The 21,715-nt window shown below is 36.0% G+C and overlaps 1 protein-coding gene across 1 annotated transcript in view; it reads left to right on the top strand.

Annotated features, from left to right (window-relative positions):
- Positions 1-17,195: 17,195 nt before the first annotated feature.
- The window catches only part of KLHL1 (kelch like family member 1), a 217,956-nt gene continuing 213,436 nt past the window's right edge, over positions 17,196-21,715 (top strand). The window contains exon 1 of the mRNA XM_042806068.1: positions 17,196-18,382. Within this exon, the coding sequence (XP_042662002.1) occupies positions 17,859-18,382 (524 nt within the window). The 5' untranslated portion in view covers positions 17,196-17,858. The remainder of the gene's footprint in view (positions 18,383-21,715) is intronic.

Genomic DNA, 21,715 nt, shown 5'->3' with positions numbered 1-21,715 from the left:
AACTGCATCTGCTCTCAATGATTGAAATCAACACTTGTAATTATATAAAACATTATACCTAAAAATGGAAATTTGCTTCTAAGAACTGTCAAGAAGGATATGAGAATTCATTAAGAGTTGAAAGACTTCTGTTAAACAAAAGCAGAGTACTTGAAAAATGCTTAGAAAATCATCTCAACTAAATGGGGCCTGGAAAAATATATTAGTCAAACAGAAAGTGATCCAATTCTGTAGTGCTCCTGATCATGCAGTCATCTGCAGCTGCATAATATAGATGTAAATTATTATCATTTTGATATTTCTAAGAATGTTAATATGTATGTATACTCAAGAACAAAATAACTGGAATCTGTGAATTTTAACTTCTGGGACTTCCTTTCTATTATTTCTTTCTATTTTTGGAAAAATTAGTATAAAAGCAGTTGAATTGCCAGATAATTTTATTTTGCCCAAAACTGTGCAATATTTGTATGGCCCACAGTAAATGTATATTTTCTTCATATTTCTGTGACAACATAGTCCCTTTTGCTGCTTCTGTCAGATTCTTCTTTATGGTTCTGTCAGATACAGAGCTTAAAGAAAGAAACCATTTTGGCAACTACTTTGCCAATAAGTTTCTGTGAATAATATCCTGGTGAATAATATATTGGAAAAGATATAAAGAACTGATATTTGTTATATATACCACACGAGAATATTCATTCCAGTACTGAGAGCCAAAATCTGCCTGATTTATAGTCTTGTCAATATGGGTTTATGTAGACATGGGTGATGATTAGAACTAGTCATGATTTTCCTTTAGCTATCTTAATTTCAAACTTTTCTTTTTTTTTTTTTTTTTTTTTTCTGTTATGATTTCTGAAAAAAAAATGTATCTTATGTCCCCAGAAAAGAACACATAAGAAAGTATTACCCTAATGGAAAGAGACATTCAGCTATGAATGAAAAAAAAAAAAAAAAAAAATCTCAAAATAGTAGGAACTCATCAACGTATAATCAGAAAAATGTTTTGAGCAGAAGCTGTTTGAAACACTTGAAATGTGCAGTACAGTTTGTCACTGTATGTCTTCCACCTTACTACTCACTGGTTTCTTTGCTCTTTTTTGGGTTACTGCTTCTCATTCAGTTACGCCAGGTTCCAGCAGAAGTATGCTTTATGAAACATGGATATGTTGCAGGACACAAATGGCTATACACAGGTGTACAGTACTCGCTTAATGACAGACTAGCATACTGATACAGTGATGTAGTGAATCTTGCTTTTTAAGTAAGTACAAACCTGATTCACAAGCGCTGTGAATAAATCATCTAAATTCACTATGTGTCTCACTAGCTCTGAATTTCCCTAGAAGTACTTTGATGTGAGCTCCTTCGGAATCTAGTGGTAGACCAGCATGTACATCCCACAGACCTTATGAAACAGTATGGTTGCAGTGTTATTTCCAAGCCATTGGCAAGACTTGTGACTTTTTTAATTTTAAAGAACAACTGTTTGGAGAAAACCTGGTGTCTTGTTTCTACTTTACATGATTTCTCTAAGGTCAGAGGACTGGTTCAGTTTGTCAAACACCTTCATTTAGTCCACATCTTATACCAACATGGTAAAATCAACATCCTGGACTTCCCATGAAAAAGCCTTAGACATTACACTAACAGCAGATAAATTCTCTTGGTTTCTCCTTTCGAAGTGGTGCTGTTATGTAATAAGAAAAAGCAATATTTAATGTGTCAGGAAAGATATCATAAGTATGAAAATAACTCCTATATCTTCTGAAAGCTGATATTTAATTTGGTGCCTCTGAAATAGGAGGGATAAATTAATCCTAAATTTTCAGTTTCTCTCAGCATTTCAACTGCTGCACTGTTACCATGGATTACTTAACTAATACTCTACTGATAATATTTTTTAGAGACAGTGATCATTATTGCAATTTATGAGGGACAAATATGGTGACAAAGTTTGTTTGCTGTGGTTTGAGATTTCTATACAGCCATTCAGAAGACTTTTGAAGAGTTACTGGATTCAGTATTGAGGTCCAAGACCTAGTTATTTAACCAGATCAGAACGAGACCCCCTGCAAGCATGCACATAAACAAAGCACAGTGTTACTACTGATTTTAAAGTCAAACAGGAATGGGGATTTTTTGTGTTTTTTTGTTTTTTTTTTTTTTTTTTTGTTTGGCATTACATGCCAAATCCAAATTTTGGGTTTGGGCAAAGCCAAATTTCCCAAACCCAAATTAAGACTCCAAAGTTTTCTATTGGGGCTTGCTTATAAACATACTTCACGGATAGCATTTGCTTCAGGTTGGGTCTGTCAGTTACTCATGCAGTTATTACCATTTTAAAAAGGCTTCTGTAAAGAGTCGGTACTTTCCAGTCTGCATACATGGACCTATGTATCAACTTGGAATAGTCAAATCTGTATGACAGCAAAACATCTAAGTGTTCACTGTAGCTAATTCCCACAGTAGATTTTGAGAAACATAATTAAATTGTGTTCAGTATCACAAAATGTGAATGGGTGAGAACGTAACAAGAGTCTTACCTCTGCCATTGTAATGCAGAGAAAATAGATCTACTTAATTAAATGATCTAACTATAATCTGATGTGGACATTTGTTTATCAAGGATTAATTATAGTACACAAATGCTGTTTATAGTTACATGTACACTATTAAGCACAACACAGTATAAAATCCAATGAACATATGGCATTTGCAGAACCAGCAGTATCACCAAAAAAACCTAACAGTTGTCATATTTTATTAATCTTATGATGAACTATTGATGCTTTGTAATTATATGAGCAAGACAGTCAGCCAACATAATTATCTGAGCTCCTGTTTTCTCTGAATCCCTTATAACTTAGAAGTCCTATTATTTATGGATACAACATTGTTTTACTGAATGTGAATTACTGTAGGGATAGTTGTTTGAGTTATTCTCCAGTATTATTCCAAGATAGCAATGATTTATGCTAGGCATTAATTTTGTCATGTTTCATATTGTTTCTATTTATATATAGTTCTTGGGAGGAATAATTAGCCCAATACGCCTTAGGTAATGAGGTATTAAGTTCAACAAGTGAATTTACAGTGCCCTTAAAAATAAAGCATTCACATTTACCTTTCACTCATGTCAGAGGCTAGTAATTTCACAAGTTAATAACTTCCATCTAACACAGGTAATCAATATTCTGTTTCATAAGGTAGAATGAACATAAAAATTACCTTAGCAACAGATAACACTAGCATCCAAAATTAAAAAAAAAAAAAATCTTTTCAGTAACTGAGAAACAATTAAGTTTGTAAGAATTAAAATACCACCTAACAAGGAAATAAAAAGTTACACATTTTAAAAAGAAAGCACTAATTATTTTCATTATATAAATAAAGCCTGGAGATATAATTCAACAGCCAGTGCTATATCTTAAGTAAACTTCATGTTGCAGTGCTGACCACTATTCAGATAAATAATTATTAAAATGATAATATCTCATTCTATATTACTGATTTCTGCTCAGCAATAATAAAAATTCAAGAACCTTAAATCTGTTAGGGTTACATACACACCTTGACAGTGCTCATCTTGAATCAAGATGCACTAGATAAAAGACATTTTGTCTCAGATGTCTTTGTTATTACTATTTACACACAGCTAAATAAATGATCAGTCTATTTTGATTTTAAAAGTCAACAATACATCAAGTAGACACTCCAATTACTTCACTCAGTAAAAAAGAAATCATTTTACCTAAAATGTGTTGATTGGTTTAAATAGAAAACTTGCAACAGTTGATAGAACAATTTCTAGTAATTCCTGGGAGAAGTTGAGGACAAACAAAAGAAAGTAACAATAGATGAAATACCTAACATATTACATCCAAGTGGAAACCAAGTAGAATTTTAAGCTTAGAGGATAGCCCTATATGTCCTTCTTGTTCTCTGATAATATATTGATATAGTCCAAAATTATATCTTTTAAATTTCTCCATTCAAAAGTTACAATCTCCAATCTGCTATTAAATATTAAGTATTTTCAAATTACTTGATTTTATATACTGGAATCTATTAAACCAACATAAGAGATCAGTTCTCAAAGCAAAATCCTTTCTTGAAAGGACTCTTCAGAGGATTTGCCTGAAATTGAAAGGATTGTAGGAGAAGCTATGGCATATGCATAAACATGAACAAATCACCTCACATGAACGTATCAGACAAATTCATATCAAAATCATGTGATTTTTTTGTCTAAAACTGCATTGATACCTGGATTGCAGAGGAATAAATATGTCTATTTTTTAAAGAGGTTTTCATAGGTAGGCAGAGAACTCCATCTTTATAACTCTTTTACCAACAAATTAAGATGCTAGAAAGTACAGAATTAATAGATAGTTAGATAAGTAAGAATATTCAGTAGCTTATTCATGTTTTTCTCTTTCTGTCAGGACAAATATTTTAAATCTTGCTCTTCAAATTCCAGATTTATTCCACAATAATATATAGCCTGGAGGACAGGGCATATGGAAAAAACCCAGAAAAAGGTAGGTTTAAATCTGTAAGGAGAGGAAGGAACCTGAATCTGCATCTACTGTGTCCTAATAAACTGCTATGTAAAAGGGAAATAAAAACTCTTCTTGCTGTGCTCTGTATCTTAAGAAGGACTGTTAATCATGAAGGGAGAAAACAGCCTCCCTGGAGATTGGTATTGTCTGAAGAGTAATGGCACTGAATAGATGCTTCTCACTATTGGCTAACTATTGGCTCATCATTCAGCACTCTAGTCTTCTAGTCAGTCTCAAATATATAACTTTGTTTAGGAAGCTAATATTCTAACAAAAATGACTGGGATTTCAGTCTACAATGAGTACATCGGAAAACTAGACTTAAAAATGAAGTACTGCAATAATATGCTGCAGTGCCTGAATTACTTTCCTGATCTAATCTCATATTAATTTCAGACAACACACTGGCTTTTTCTATCTATTAATGGAGTACATTAATCATACTGGAAACATGTTTATTATAGCAATACTTTGTGAATAGTATTTTTTATTGCTTCAAAATGAGCTATTCATAAACAAAGTATATCTATAGTAATTATGTCAAACAGATTTTGAAACTACAATAGAAGAGATTTTGCTTTTAACATAATTGAACTAATTTATGTCATGAAATTGGATTGACATATTTTGGAGTACACTGCCTTAATTGATTTTGTAAAAGTAATCAAACAAACAAACAAACAAACAAAAAAAAAAACAATCAAGCAAAAATGATTCCTAATCTACCCAAGCAGTCTTGTAAAAGAGAAAAGACAGACCTAAAAAATATGACTTATCTGGATGGGAACATGAAAAGGGATTTGAATTCTTTGAGAACTCAGAAGGCAGCCAGCCCTGAGTTCTTCCTTAGACTATACAACGCTGGATAATTATCTTTGATGGTCATAATGAGAAATGTTTGTATGACAGAAAAATATATTGATTATATGTTATATTATTAATTTAAATTTGTTTACAAGCAGAGTAAATCTTCAGACAGTTCAAACAAGGCTTTAAAAAGAAAATAGAATTGGGTACATTTTTATGATTCTGGGTGATCTTATTAAATGCCAGGCTAACATATTGCAAACCATTACCCTTTGTTTTTAATGAAAAAGGAATTCTGAAAAATACTTCTGAAATCTGGCTAGATTTTTTTTGTAGGTTAAACCATACTCTTTAAATTAAATTAAAATAGGAGAAAGGAACGGTGCTCTATAAATCTTCCTCAGTGAACTCATGTCCATCTCTAACAGAAGACACATATTTTGTGAAAAGGTTTCTTTTCTCTCTCATGTCTTCTGACACCTTATTTTCTTCCAGTTTCTTCCATTGCATTGCTAGGGTATAATTTCTAAAAGTGCATGAAAATCAAAAAGAACCTTTAGAACAACAGAAGCAACAAACCCATTGCCAAATGCCAAAACAAGTGTAGATTTGTTCTTTTGGTTTTGTTTTGGTTTAGTTAGTTTTTTTTTTTTTTTTTTTTTAATTTACCTTCTTCACCATTCTTCATCTCATCATTTATATTACCATTTCTGTAGCATCATAGGCTTTTAAATTTACAGGGCTTTTATTTGTCAAATTTCACTTGGCCAAAACTAGTCCATACACAATGCTCTGCAGGGCACAATACCAAGTTATATTTGTATCCACCCCACTAGATTTATATTGAGGAGGAATTATATGACATAGCAGTCTAGCGATGTGAGGCTGTGCTTCAATAATTTATGTTGGATATTAGCCTTATTGAATTTTAAAGTAAGTTTATCTGAGTTGTTTGACCAGGTATTCTTCCTAGCATCTATATAAATTTAGACATACAGGCTAGTAAATTACAAGTAAAGAAGTACTGACAAGCAAACTTAGTGACTGCGGTGCCATTCAACTTCCAAGCACATAAGGAACTCAGACATCACAGTTCTATCTGTCCATATAATTCACTTAGTTCAGTTATGAGAGCTAACACACAAACAATGCACAGGAAAATCAGAGACATCTATAGGACTTGAATACATTATAGCAAGAATAACCTAAAACACTACATAAACAAATTCCTAACAAATAGTCAGTAGCTAATGTAATTTGTCAAATTTTTAAAAATAGTCATCAGTAGAACGTAGGTATCTTTAGGTATTTTATGCAGCTGTCACCTGAGAAAGGCACAGGGACTGTGTCATATCTGTCATATCTCTGAATGTCAAGGCAACTTGATGGTGCCCAATCTTACCATTGACTATAATGTAAACCATAGTATTTATCTTTCAAAACCACATGTAATATCTCGGTGCACACAAATTTTAGTGTGTGCAGTCTGGAGCTAATTCCCACTTTGTGCAACATTACACCTACTTTATCCTATGTTCTTACCAAACTCATTCTTCTGGCCACAGAACTATCCTTAAAAATCTTCCTTAATGCTGTAACTACACAGGAACTAGAGAGCATAGTCTGTGCATTTGCTCCGTACGTGAGCAGCAAGCCCAAGGACTTCAACTGTGAGGCACATTCACAGAAGGATCAAGTTCCAGACAGTATGTGTATGGAAAACCAGATTGATTGATGTGCTCCTTGCACACTTTTAAAACATCCAAGTAAGTCTTGGAGTTTAATGTACAAATCTATAATAGTTAAATTATCAAATATGTTTCAGCTATGTTCTCTTTCAGAAATAAATGATAAAATGTAATATGCAGCTAAAATCACACCAAAACAGAATAAAGAAAAAAGTTAGTTAGATAAGTCAGATGAAATTTCATCAGGGTGATGAAATTTTCCACAGAGTACTTAGAAAAATGGCTGAGGAAATCTCATGTTAGCATTATATTTCAAAACACGAAGAGAATAAACGATCTTCCAGAAGATTAGAAAAGGCCAAACATTTTTTTTTTTTTTTTTTTTTTTCAAAGGAGGAAAAGGCCACAGTTATCTAGCTCCAGTTGATGAAAAATGTTAGTACAAAGATATGGAATATCAGAAGGAGTTTATTGTCAGCCAATAAATCATACGATAACAAACAAATTTCGTTCAACAGGGTACTTCATCTCATTAGTATGTTAGAAATAATAGGTATTTCAGATAGTGTCTGGTACTATTTTCTTAAACGACCTAGAAAATTATAGTGAATAAAAATCTGCTGTAAGTTAAGTGTATAAATGGTCGGAAAACTGTACTCAGCTGTTATTCATTGCTCACAGTAGAACGAGAAAAAAATGTTGAATGTGTTTGCATATGTGTTTCTCTTTACTTTGGTACTGTTCAATACATTTATCATTTTATAATAGAAAATAGAGTACACCATTCAATTTGCAGAGCACTTCAGACTGGACTAGGCTTTGGAAACCACATTAAAATTCAAATGATCTTGAGAAACTGAAGTTGTTTATCTTTAAAAAAAAACCCAAACAGAATGTTTGCTGACAGTAAGGCAATTCTATCTTAAAAGAAAAGACTATTGTTATCTTCAATTAAAAACTACAGCCTGATTGTCAAGCAGCACATGTGAATGTTTGGGGCAAATTTAAAAATTGCCTAAAAGGTTACCAGGGTGATTTTATACTTCAGTCCCCTCCTTTATATAATCAGAAATAATAAGTTTTCTTTTTTTGTAGGTTTCTTACTACTAAAGCTCAAACACATATAAAGATACTTTTACTGCTCATGTAACTCCTACTGAACAGGTAAGACATCATTCTGACCATCACAGCAGCCTAATTACTGACCTTCACTGTAAATTATGCCACCTTACTAGTTATGCGCTGTAGCAACCCAACTGCCAAACTCAAGTTATACCAAAATAAAGAAAATTATTTAAGTCCTTATTTCATATACTTGCAGCTACAAACAACATATCATGTTTCAGTTTTGCATATAAATTTAATTTATATGCAACCTTATGTCACTGCTAAAAAGTACTGTAATAAATTGGAAAAAAATGTAGACTTTCTATAATAAGCATTCTCAAAAAAACAGAAAAATATCTGTCAGTTATAGTTGACTCAGCTTTGAGAAGAAAGGTTTAGATTAACATTTTTTTTAGGTTCATCTCTATTTTTTAGGTTCTCTAATTCTACAGTGTAATTTACATCTAGACTTTTCTTAACAAAGTGACTGTCAAAACATGAAGTTAGAACATACTTGACATATCAGAAGTTATGGTCTCATGACACTGAAATCTATGACATTCTACCAGTATAAAAAAACTGTGGCCAAGGGATTAAAAATACAGTGTACTTCCTTAGGTAAAATCAGAGAGAACACAGCAGGAAAACAATTCTGCATACAAGAACTGTAATCATCTGAAACATCAACTATATAAGACTATCAACATTAAAAAAAAAAGTGTCCATAATCATAGAATCAAATCTTTCTGCTTTTGTATTATGTAGTTATAAAGAGAAAATTTTAAGAAATCTGATCTTAATTAGTAATGTTAACACATTACTGTAGGTATCATGGCATTTGGATGAACAACTATCCTCTCAATTTGTTCAAGCAATTACAATAATCTCATCTGAATCACAAAACATTTTTCAAGGAAAAAAAAAACAAAAAACAGGATACTCTTTGGGACACTCAGCTCAACTGAAAGTCCAATAAGCAGATTTAAAAAAAAACATTCTCAAACATGATTTTTTAATTTGGTCAGACATTAAATGTAAATAAATGAAAGACCATTTATACACATAAGCATAAAAAACCCCCCATCTTTCCTTTTCAAAAGGAAGGACAAGAGAAAGATACAAGAGCTTATTTTATTTCTTTATACTAAATGCTGAAGATTTCTTTTAAAGAAATAACACATTTCTGCAAGAAATACTGCAACATCTTGATGAAGTTTTTAATGAGTCATTTGATTGTGATACAAGACACAAAACAATAAAATGCATGGCAAAGAAAGATTTCAGTGTCATTAACAATTACTTTAAAATAAAAATGGAATTGAGAGATCCCCACCAGCATTACTATATGTGTGTTTTCTTGTTAGGTTTCCCAGAAAGGAGGATTCCTCTAACCATGAGGTCAGAAGCTGCCCAAACATCCACCATTTTCTGAGAACAACAGAAGCAATGTCTATGTCTCTGCAATGTAAAATTTTCAACTAATCTTACTCACCTGATAATAAAGCACTTGTTACAAGCAACAGTTATCTCCATTGCAACTAGAAAGTTTAGTTTTCATGAGAAAAAAAGTAACATCCTAAACTGGAAGTATACAATTTTTTCAGAGTCTAGGAATAAGTTTACTGAGATTGGAAAATATGAGAAGTGTAAGGCAGTAGAAGTCTGATGTTAAATAACAATTCAAATGACAGAATACATCTCTGTGAGGACAGGGTCTTACCTACCATGCAACACACCTGAAAATAGGGGAATGCTTCTCCTGTAAGTGCATGCATTCATTAGATATTAAAACAGTATGGACAGGAAGCTATACCCAAAGGGCAGTGAGACTGAGCTGGAGAAAAAGTGATGAGACATCATGCTTGTTTTAATACTCAGCCTCAATAACATTCATTTAAAGAGCAACAAGATTTACTGATTAAGCAATTCTGTGTGAATGATATGTAGAGAAATTTTAAACTACTTGATTCTATCTTGACTCATCTTAATTACAGAACTTTTGCTTATACTTTTAAATGGCAAAGAAAAAATACAGGTTCATTTTTTTTAGACATTAATTGCTGTTCTGTACTCTGTACTTCAGAATATTTTACTTTAATTGTAGGCTGCAGGAGGAAAATATTCATTTAGAAATGCATACAACAATAATACTGTTAGATGGTAATGTTTTGTTCTTCACTTTATTTCTGAAATATTAAAAACTTAATATAAAATTATAAGATTATTAGATTTGTTACTACAAATGTTAACCTGAACAATTACATGCTATTCATCTATGTATTCCTCAAAATAAAACTGTTTATATATAAAGTAGTACAGTTGATTTTTCTATTTTGTAATTATCTGTTTTTCTACTCTGATTACAAAGACTGTAATTTAGAAGGTAAGTAATATTATCGGATAAGATTCTTTAAAATAATCCAGATATTGCTACTTATATAAAGAATTTTGATTTTGAAATCTAAACTCTATAGGAGTAAGTTTTTCTATAAAATAAGACAATACATGAAATTGTAAGTTAGATTTTAAAAAACAAAACAAAACAAAACTACGAACCAAACCAACAAACATTCCTTTTAAAATAATCTAACCACAGAGGGACATTACAAAATACTTCATACCAGTTGGTGCTGAATACCAAAACCATGCTTATTGTCAATCTCAACCATCCAACTTCTTTCCTTCATCATCAGTGACTTGCCTCTATCCACTTTACTACATCCCAATGTCTTCTGACATCAAGATTGCTGCTTACTCAGATGCTGGAGAAAGACATACCAAATTGGAAAGAAAATCACTCCAAAAATAACTTCTCCAATGATGTGACATTACAAATTTGCTGTTATCCCAACTGATATTTGCTCTTAGGAGAAGTCTGTAAGTCTTTTCTGTCAAATACAAAAAGGTTTTCAAGGGTGAAACCCCCCTGAAGTCATATTTTTTTAACTTCAAAAGAACCTATGAACTGAAATGTAAGCATCACAAGGTCATGTCTAGAACAGTAAACAAAATCTCCCAGTGCCTGTTCTCTACTCTGTGCAGGCTCTGGGATTCAGGCCAAATGGCATGGCACAGTTTACCTCCGTATGGCTAAATGCTCTTATCCTCTAAACACTGGCTACATCTAAAGTGCCTATTGAGTATTTTTCCTGACTTATGCTAACTGCTGAAGTAGTTTGAGAGATGCTAGTTTGTATAACCCAAAACCATTTTACTCATTGCGATCATGCCTTATCACTATTGACTATATTATTCTAGATATATTGGCTCTGTTTAATTTAATTAAGACAAATTTAATTTACTAGTATATGTGTGGTGGTAAATTTCTAGATATTTATTTTTTATGTAGCCTGTTTTCCAAACCAGGGGTGTCTCCATTGTTGTGATTTGCTGATATTTAATATCTGACAGAAGTTTTTACTTCAGATTGAAAAATAAACATTAAATAAAAGATCAGCAGGAAACTGAATATTTTTTGAACAGAACATGAAAGCAAACTGGTTCTAAGAAGGTTCTGAGTCACAGAAAAAATGACAGCAACTCTTATTTAATCTAGCTAAGAAAAAATATCCTATTTTCTTTGCATCACCAGAATTTCAACAGGGTCTGGTATCATTCATAGAAGCACTGCTAAAGGTATTAGATTTAAATAAAAACAAAACAGCATAGTGATTTCAATAGGAAATTCTATCACCTAAAATAGATAATAACAGCTTCCATGTGAATCAACAAGTGGGACAGATAAGCAGCTTCCAAACGGTGAGGTCCAAGGATATTAGGTGGGGTATGGCATAGAAGCACAAAGCTGGGTTCTGCCAAACCTGTACTTGATGGAAATCACGTGTTTCTCTTGACCGTAACTTGTAAAAGAAGGCATGATGCTTTTTTCAAATAAGGGTAATCTATAGCCAGTTTAGGAACTGCAGGTAAAAACTATGTATTTCTCAAGAGAACTGACAAGCATTACAAACAGAGAAATAGTGAGAACTGATTTTAGAATTGAAGAACCTTCATATTCTTTAATTTGCCTACATTTCTAAATGTAATAATAATTTCTCTGGTTTCATAATTTTATGTTCTCTAAACTTAGTTTACTTGTGAATCTTTATCCGTGATAAATCACGTAGTATTTACTCTTCTTATGTGAAATTCTCTGACTACTTAAAAAACTGCTTTAGGCTGTGTTTATACAAGTGCTTGTGATCATAATGAAATGGTTTAAGAAGTTACTGTCCCTCAAGCTAATATAAGATAACTGACTGTGCTCTTCTAGGGTCCTGCAATGCAGAATAAAATGTATCTGTTCAAATCACCACTGGGGGCAATTAATATATCATTATTTAATCCAGCATTACTAAGGAGGCAGTAAACGACAAATACGGAGAAGCAATTTTTGTTACCCCCTGAAATAAATGTAGCTGGTCATGTCACCACACTTACAGAAACCTATCTCACTGTTAATTCTGAGAAATAACATCATTTAACCTTTTAATTTATCAAAGGCAAGCTCATTCTCAAAAGTTTAATCTCAGTTGAAAACTCACTAAAAAAAAATACACAAGAGCAGACAAGGGAATCAGACCTGGTTTACTGTTTGGTTTTATTATTCCTTTCTTGCCATTAGAAACCAATCATAGTTAGTAAGTGTAGACATATTTCTAGTATTTTAAATATGTCTACATATATTATTATGGCAGGAAAATCAGCTCAGCAACTTGAAACTCCCCTTCCTGACACACAGCAATGCTACAGCATTGTATGTATATGTTATAAACAACGTAACAGTGGATTTTCCCAGTACTACCATCTTTTTCCAGTACTACCATCTTTTCCCAGTGTTTCCCAGTTTACTCATCTAAACCAATTCAAGATATATCTACATTTCATAAATCTTGTTCAAAGTCTTTATACATAACGGAAGTTTAAAGCATAAATCTAATACATTTATTTATCACTTCGCACACTGCAACTTTCTTCAGTAAGTTTTGATCTCTCAGTGGACATCCAGTCCCATCAATTTCTTTCTCTACTCTCTGTAGAGAGTATTCCATAGATTTGCTTTACAGCATCTTTTTAACACCCTCAGATTCTTGCTTCTGAATGTATAATTAACCACCCACAAAAATCAGCATCTTTACAGCTGAAGTTATATGTTCATTCATTCATGTGAGAATTCTGACATTCAAGTGAGAAATGTTTTAAAACCATTCATTCTAGTTTCGTTCTTATCTGAAGAACAATGATGTTTCTTCTTTTTCTTCTGCTTCTTTTAATAAAAATTGACTGTCTTCTGGATTAAAAAGACATGACAGGTTAAAATTCAGTAACAAAATTACCTTATCCTTTTAATTTGCTGAGAGGTATGTACCTTCTCTTACTAATAACTATTGTTCGACAGTAACACATATGCTCATCACCTTCAGACTCACTTGCTGTCTATCTTTTGACTTTATGCAAATGTAATGTGGAGACTCACATAGACTAGGACTATTCATAACCCTAAGGGTACTGCTGGCGAATTACTTTGAATGATGGTTCTTCTGTTGCTTGTTTCAGCAATCGATAACTACAACTTAACTTTATTCCTGATCCACCAGTTCTTCCTGGTGTACAGGGTACAACATGTAAACAGCTTAATGTGAAATATCTGAAACCTAAAAATAAACAATACTCCAAAACTTTGCAATGGAAAGAAATAAAAAAAAGAGGGTTAATATAATCTGATCAGTTTGGATACCTACTTCAAGTTTCTCCTTGGAAGTGCTTTTTACTACTTGGAGGATTTATTGGAGGGATATATATCCCTAGGCCATTTTTCCTACAAAACATGAACGTGAGACTTCCTTAGGGGCATGACTGTGTGAATTTAATTCATTTAAAGAGCATTAGAAATACAAAAACACAAAGAGAAAGTGTCAGGAATCTGATTCATAACAGGGACATAAAGATTAACGACTTTCATCTGCTTGCCTAACTAACAGATAAAGAGCCATGACCACTTGCAAGCAAAGTCTGTAAAGTTATTCAATATTTGAGTGGCTATGAAGAATCTGGGGAAACTACACCAGGTGAGGAAGTTCAGAAACATATTGTTTAATAAACAGAAATACACTGTGATACACTATGTTCCAGTGTGCAACCAACAGACATGGGACAGATTACCCATGATTATTATCTTGGCTACACTTCATGGAATGTGTAAGGTATGGATGGTTAGGCATCAAAATATTTCCCTTCAATAATTTAATAGACGTGTATTTTCACAAATCTGATTATATGTTTGTGGCAAATTCATATGAGTAGATGAAGACGTATTTGACTAGTAAACTAATAATTTTTTTGTAATTCCTATGAGCAAGGTCCCTAGAACTGCAGTAGAGAGCAATTTTTTCTTGACCTGCCTGGATGGAGAAGCAAGTCTAGACAACCTATAGAGTTAATATTTTTATATACCAGAAGTTTCCACTGAAACTCAAAAGACATTTTGTGTTCAGCTTGTCATATGATAATGTAGAATACGTTCTTTGCCTCACTGGCAAAAGTGTTTGCAGGGCAACAGGAAGATAAGAAACTATGAAAACTTAAGTAAACCAAACTGTTTAATTCTACTTCAGGCTTGGGAAATAAAATTATTCATTAAATATATGTAGTGACAATGGCTACTTCAGTGTAGCTTTTTTTGGGGTAGCTCTTGCCTACTATACATTGATAACACAATTGTGAATGAGATATAAACAAAGAAAATCAGGAGAGTTTTCAAGATTTCATTTTATGATATAGAAGTGTTCATACAACTTCATACATGAAAAATCAGGTATACATACCAAATGAATGCATCTCTTGCAAAAACTGTTTATATACTAAAATATGAAAGAATCAAGTAATGTTAAAAAGCATATAAAAGACTATACATGGTACATTGAAGAGCTGAGATTTTAATTGTCAAAAAAAAAAAAATCCAAGGCTATTTATTTTAGTTACTGACATAACTGAAATAAAAAGATATGAATTCCAAATAACCTGAAGTATTTTTTACTTTTTTTTTTCATTATAATTGCTTGCTAGTTTGTACCGGAAAGGTGATTTAAAAACTTAAGTATTTTCTTGGGTGACACTGTAATACATTAATTGAGTGACCTCTGAAGTGTATTTAGAAAAACAGTTTTGTTGGAAAGTATTGTCATTTATATTTACCTATGTTACAGAAGTAAAGCTAGAAAATCTAACCCATCAGCTGTTCACATCAAACGATCAACTAAAATAATAATGCAGATTTTAAAATGTCTAAGATTTATAATATGGCAAGGAAGTTATGTAATTCTCCTCAAGTCAGAATATTTCTGAATTTTCCTAATCAGTTAAATGGTATTGAATACAGGAGAGATAGCATACTGTCTATCTATGCATTAATTGATTAAAGCTATTTTACATGTACATGTCCACATCTTTTAGAGCTTGTAACCAGACATTAAATAACAGAGATTCACTATTGATGGTTTCACATATATTGTCATAAGGGATGCATTTCTGAAGTCTCTGAAATGATGAAAGTTTCAGCTGTCCTATTCTAGATGAAGATTTTTAGGCTTTTCTTCCTGCTGCTCTCCCAAACAGCACATATTCACCCAGACCAGTTCCTGGATAAAAATGAACTGTCTCTTCCATTTGTTTTAGAATGTTTTTTGTCTTTTCTTATCACTGAATACTGAGAGCAAAACTGACGCACTAGAGAGTATGCAGTCCAGCTGCTGTGGCATAAATCAATATTTAGAATGCACAGTGGCAATTCCTCTTCCTTTGAAAGTCAGACTTTGTGTTCTTTCTTGTTCTGTTAAATGCTGAACTTTACCAATATGAAACACAAACCCTAATATTGGTTTGTACCCAGAAGCACTACTTCAGTGATAAAGTAAATAAAACAGTAATATACTTCAGTGATAAAGTAAATAAAACAGTAATAAAATTGTTAATTAATGTTTGACTTTTGGGTTTCTCTGAAGGAATTTTGAAACTATAGTGTTTTATGAATGAAGAGTTTAAACATTCCAGCTTGAAGGAAAGAATACCTTCAAGTTTATTTCTTGAATTCACAAAGAATTAATATAAAAAACTTTTGATAGCTCACGAGTGCATGGGTAAAGCTGACCAATGTGAAGAGTGCATGGAAGAAAATATAATAATTTTCGTAATTTTCATAGGGATAAATCTTCTTCTAAAATACTACTTTCTAAGGCACAGGTGGATTTCAGGCATTCTGTATATAATCTTATTGATGGCAACTTTGTATGCATTTTCCCTTGTAATCCTCTCCTACATTTCACCATGAAGCTTTTATTTCAGTAATTATGTCCCAGATGCACAGTGTACTTCATGACAACCCTCCCAAGTGGGCTGATGTTCCTAAGCAGATCCCCCTGTTGTGAAGGAACCTCCCTTGGGTTTAGCACCGCCAGACTGTATTAAGAGCAGATATAAAAGGTAAGAAGCAGATGCGTAGGGCTATTTCTGTTTAACACACTGTCCCTATATCCAATGTTTTCTACTGGTACAGCAACACTGAGCCAACAGCCTAATGAATGGAGCCTGCAGAATAAATCATTAACCTGTAACCTCATCCAGTCTGCATGCAGTCTATTAAGTCTGTACTCCTATGATTCACACTCTTGTGTTTACTGCTGCTGCTGCATTTGTTGTTTCGCTTTATTTTGCTCCCAGTATTACACAGTGGTCTCAGAACCAAAATACCAAGGTGAGGAGACCTGCACTGGGCAGAAGGGAGGAGGAGGAGGCTATCAGAGACAGTTGGTGACCTGCCGACTTACTTGCACGCAGAAGGCTGAAGCATCTTTTTCCCTCTGTCTCTCCACACCGACAGCCCCAGAGCACATCTGCGTCACATGCGGGGAGGGGGTGGCTTGGTGAGAGGCGCTGAGATAGATAGAGAATTGTACACTGAGGACCTTGACAACCTCACGGGCGTGATTTTTTTTTTTTTTTTTTTTTTTTTTTTCCTACGTACGGGGTATATAAAGGAGCGCCGCTTTCTCTCAGTGCCAGCTCTCCGGCTTTGCCATCCCAGATAACTGCAGGCACGGGACTCCCCTGAGAAACGGGATGAGAAGGCGGGAGGTGGAGAGAGGCTTCCAGGTGACTTTTCCCTCCCTGGCTGCACTCGGTCACGGAGCTCTAAGAGACTGAGGAAGAGCCACCTGCTTCCTCCTCCGCCGCCGCTCCTCTCCGGGCTGTAGCTCCGCTCGCTGCCCCGTTAATCAGATTAGAGCGTCTTCGCAGCCTCCCTCACCCGCTCTTCCCTCGCAAGTGCCTGTCTCCCCTGAGAGGTGTCTCTCATTTCTGCCTCTCTCTCTCCCCTCCCCTTTCCACTGATCGCCGTGCAATCCTCGTCAGCTCTGGGCATCTCTCCCTCTCTCTTCCTCCCTTCCCTGCTGGGTGTCTCTACCTCCTCTCGGCTCTGTGCATCACTCCATCCGTCCTCCCTCTCCCTCTCCGCGCTGGCGTGTGTGCGCGCATCTCTCTCCTCCCGGCGGCTACCACCCTCCGCCTCACAGGCGCAGCGCTGCCCGGAGGAACCGCCGCCGCTACCGGGAGCGGGGCCGCCCCGCGCCCCCGCCGCCGCCGCCGCCGCCGGTCCCGCCTCGGCCCTCGCCCGTCCCCCGCCCGCCGCGGCACCATGTCCGGCTCCGGCAGGAAAGACTTCGACGTGAAGCACATCCTGCGCCTCCGCTGGAAACTGTTCAGCCACCCCTCGCCGGCGGGCGGCCCGGCGGGGGGCGGCTGCCTGCCGCCCGACAGCAGCTTCGAGCACTGGGGGCCCAGCCAGAGCCGCCTGCTGAAGAGCCAGGAGAGAGGCAACAGCGCCTTCTGGAAGAAATCCGCCTCCTCCGCCTCCTCCTCCTCGGCCACCACGGCCAGCCCGCCCAACGGGACGCTGCTGCCTGCCGGCGGCCGGCCGGGCGGGGGGCACGGGCTGGGGCACGGCCATGGGCCGGGGCCGCCGCCGCCGCCGCCGCCGCCGCGCACCGTCTTCTACGTGGAGTCCCTGGAGGAGGAGGAGGAGGAGGCGGAGGCGGCGCCCGGCGGGATGGAGGTGGCCCGGGAGCCCCAGAAGCCCTCGGCGCCGCTGGAGCGGGAGGAGGCGCCGGGGGGCTGCGCGGATGGCGGCGGCCGGGCAACAGGTGACGGAGGCGGGCGCAGGTAGGGAAGCGCGCCGGCTCCGGCGCAACCTGCGCGGCATCCGCGGGTCGGGGGGGTTGGGGAACCGAGAGGGGTCGTTGCCCCCCTCGGTCGTAGGGCGGGCTCCCCGACCGCGGAGAGGGGAGCGGGGGGAATGACAGCGCTGGGGGCGCAGATGGGCAAGTGTGCGGCCGTTGTCGCGGGGGAGGTGTGGGGCCTGGAGGCGGGAGGGGTCCTCAGTTTGAAAGGGCAGGGTTTGGGCGCAGAGGGGCGCGCCGCTGCGCGGGAAGGGTGGCGGGGGGGTGGGCTGCTCGAGGGTCGCGGGAGAGAGAGGAAAGTCTTAAGGGTCGGGACGCCGCGAGTAGGGGATGCTGCCCCTGCCCCTGTCCTGCCTCTGCCACTGCCCCTGTCCCAGACCCTGCCCCTGCCCTTCTGCTGCCCCTGCCTCTGCCCCTGTCCTTACCCTGCCCCTGCCTACGGAGCTGGCCCCGGCACACGGGCCTCTCAAAGCCGGCACTCCACCCTGAGGATCGCGGCCACCCAACTTTCTCACAAGCTCATTAAAATTCTAGCGGGAGGTGATGTTCTCCGTATTGGGATGCCAGGTGAAAGCTCAAAAGTAAGAACCTCCTGTTTTCTTGGAACTTGGTGACTAAATTGTGTCACAGTGTACCTCAAAGAAAAATAAGAATTGGTGTTACAAGGTATCAACTGAGTGACACCTGAGAAGATGTAAGAACAAGCAATACACATCCAGGTGCTTGTGTTTCTTATGAACTTCTGTTAATGTTGAATTGTGTTTTTTTTTTTTTTTTTCTTAATCCCCGCCCTCCTCACTCCAGCCCAAACAAAATCACTGGAAGAAGGAAAGGTAGCTAACATAGAGCTTTCGAAAATGCTGTGATACAGATAATCCTGAGGATAAAATGCTTCACTGGTTTAACCCTGCTTGCCCCCACCTACCCATGGTTAAAATAATTTCATTTTCATTTCCCTTGTCATTTATTACTTTTTCTATGGAAAGAAATGTATAGTTCTGTTTAAAACCAGAAAAGAATGGTTTGTGTTCTTCATATTGAAAGTAAAGCATAGGGTATTAAATATTCTGTTAGATAAAGAGCACTGTGCATTAGTTCAGATTAATACTGCTGTAGATAAACATACACGTGTGTACAATTGAGTATGGTAAGATTTTTCATAGAGACCTAAAGCATATGTTCTCTACTTGAAACTCTTCATTGTTTTGTCAGTTAGCATACTTCATTTCTTAGGAGCTACATCCTTTAAACAAATGTGGAATAGTTTATGAATGACAGTGTACATTTTTAAAGAAAAAGCAATGCTTAAGTTTTCATGAATGTTGGAAGTTATTCTGAACAATAAGATGTTTATTGTAGGATTTGGTACAAAATGTTATTGAGATACACTATGAAGATATGTAAAATAAAACAAAAGGTTTCTGAACTGAATAGAAGAGGATGAAAACTGATACAAATATAATCTCATTCTGTAGATTTTTTTATTAGGTGTGTCACTGATCTGAGCATGTGCATACTGAATTTTAATGGCACCACTTGATTTGTCCGTAAGAGTTGACTTGCTAGAATGAACTTCCTCATCACATATGTAATCTGTGGTAATATATATCTGGTTTATTCTTACTGCTCTTGGATATTTATAATCCATTTATTCCAATGTTCTTCATTCATTGCTACTGAAACGACAGATCTAGTCATCATTAGCTCTTAGTCTTGTTGAAGGAATATGCTAAAGCTTGTTCAGATTTAAACTAAGGCAGGGAGATACCATTTTACTTCTAATGAAAATGCCACCTTTTGAGATATGAAAATGTTTAAGATAATTTTAGAGTCTAAGACTTTACCATCTCTTTTTCCATCTAAGAAGCTTTCATTTACCTGGATGAATTTTGAATCCTATGACAAGTGGTGGTCAGGTCCTGCTAAAATGGCAGTGCTGTGCTTGGAAGATGAGTGATCCAACAGTCTTCTGCTGCCCTGATAAGTTGTGTTTTACTCCTGCAGAAATTAGTCATTTTATAAATGGTGCCAACTTCTTTACTTCATTATGACTATAGGATATGTAAACTGACATTCAGTCCTGAGTGATAGATACTACCAAATACATAAACAGACAAATACGTTGGAACTTCCACCAAACCTTTAGGAGTACAGATGGATGTTTGATACAGTGAGCATGAAATTGTTAACTCCTGGCTTTCTTAGTATCTTGTCCCATTCATATTTATCAACTACTTTAATACTTTATGACTGTTTGGAAAACTTTTTTTTTGTGAAAATGGTGAGAGTTCAACATTTGAGTGTGTTCCAATATAGACCATATCCACAGTATTTCACATGTTGTGAACAGGAGGTCTCTGGGAAGTATTAGCTAGGAAACCAGTTGTAGGACATAACATGAGGAGCAGGTTGACAAAGTTGCTTCAGTTTTATGCTTGGGATTAATAAATTTGTAATTTCTACTATTCTAATACCTACATGTTTCTAATATGTATGTACAAGTGAAAATTACACTTTTTTTACCTTTGGCTTATACTTGGGATCCTTGTATCAGCAAAAGAGGGTTTTTTGTCCAATTCCTCCCCTTTGATACATGAATTCTGTACTGGAATCCATTTTCAGCCCACCTCATGTGCAGAATTTTGGGTTTTAGCTATTTGTGGATTTGTAGTTCCTCTGTTTCCACATCTAAGTTAAATGCCTAGCTGAATAATCTTGAATTCTTAATTTTACTTTTAATATTGTTAGATGTTATAGAATTTATTTAATGAGACAGCATGATTGGATAACAACAAGTACATTCTACTTTACTGATCTGGTTTTATATGATTTTAAAGAACATCCTGTCATATTAATTGTATGGGTGCTTATACACATAAGTAAGGTTATGTGGATAGTGTCATTGGCATTAAGACAACTGAAGGGTTAGACTTCATGCATGATATAAAGTACTGAAGTAACTGTTCTACATTCCATATTATATTTGTACAAAGAAAAAAAATGTTTTATGGTTAACAATGTTAAAACACTATTTGATTGCTTGAAATGACTTGAAAACTTGCATATCAGATTGATTTAGAGCTTGCATGACAAATTTGGCAATAACTGCGGTAGATATTTAAGCACAGGTTCTATTTTGATCTTAATTTTGTAAGAAAAATCTGTTAGGAAAATAATATCTATATAATGAATTTATAATTAAGATTTCTAAATCAACCACAAAACGTTTTGAAAGTACCAGTGCTAAGATTTTCTATATAGCTATCAGCTCCTATGAGTTTATAATGGAGTTTTTGCATGATTGTGATAGCTTTTT

This window comes from Tyto alba, unplaced genomic scaffold, assembly GCF_018691265.1.
Source record: "Tyto alba isolate M040663 unplaced genomic scaffold, T.alba_DEE_v4.0 Super-Scaffold_45, whole genome shotgun sequence".
Classification (NCBI taxonomy): domain Eukaryota; kingdom Metazoa; phylum Chordata; class Aves; order Strigiformes; family Tytonidae; genus Tyto; species Tyto alba.
The sequence above is the reverse complement of the archived record's forward strand: the minus strand, read 5'-3'. Positions and strand labels throughout refer to the sequence as shown.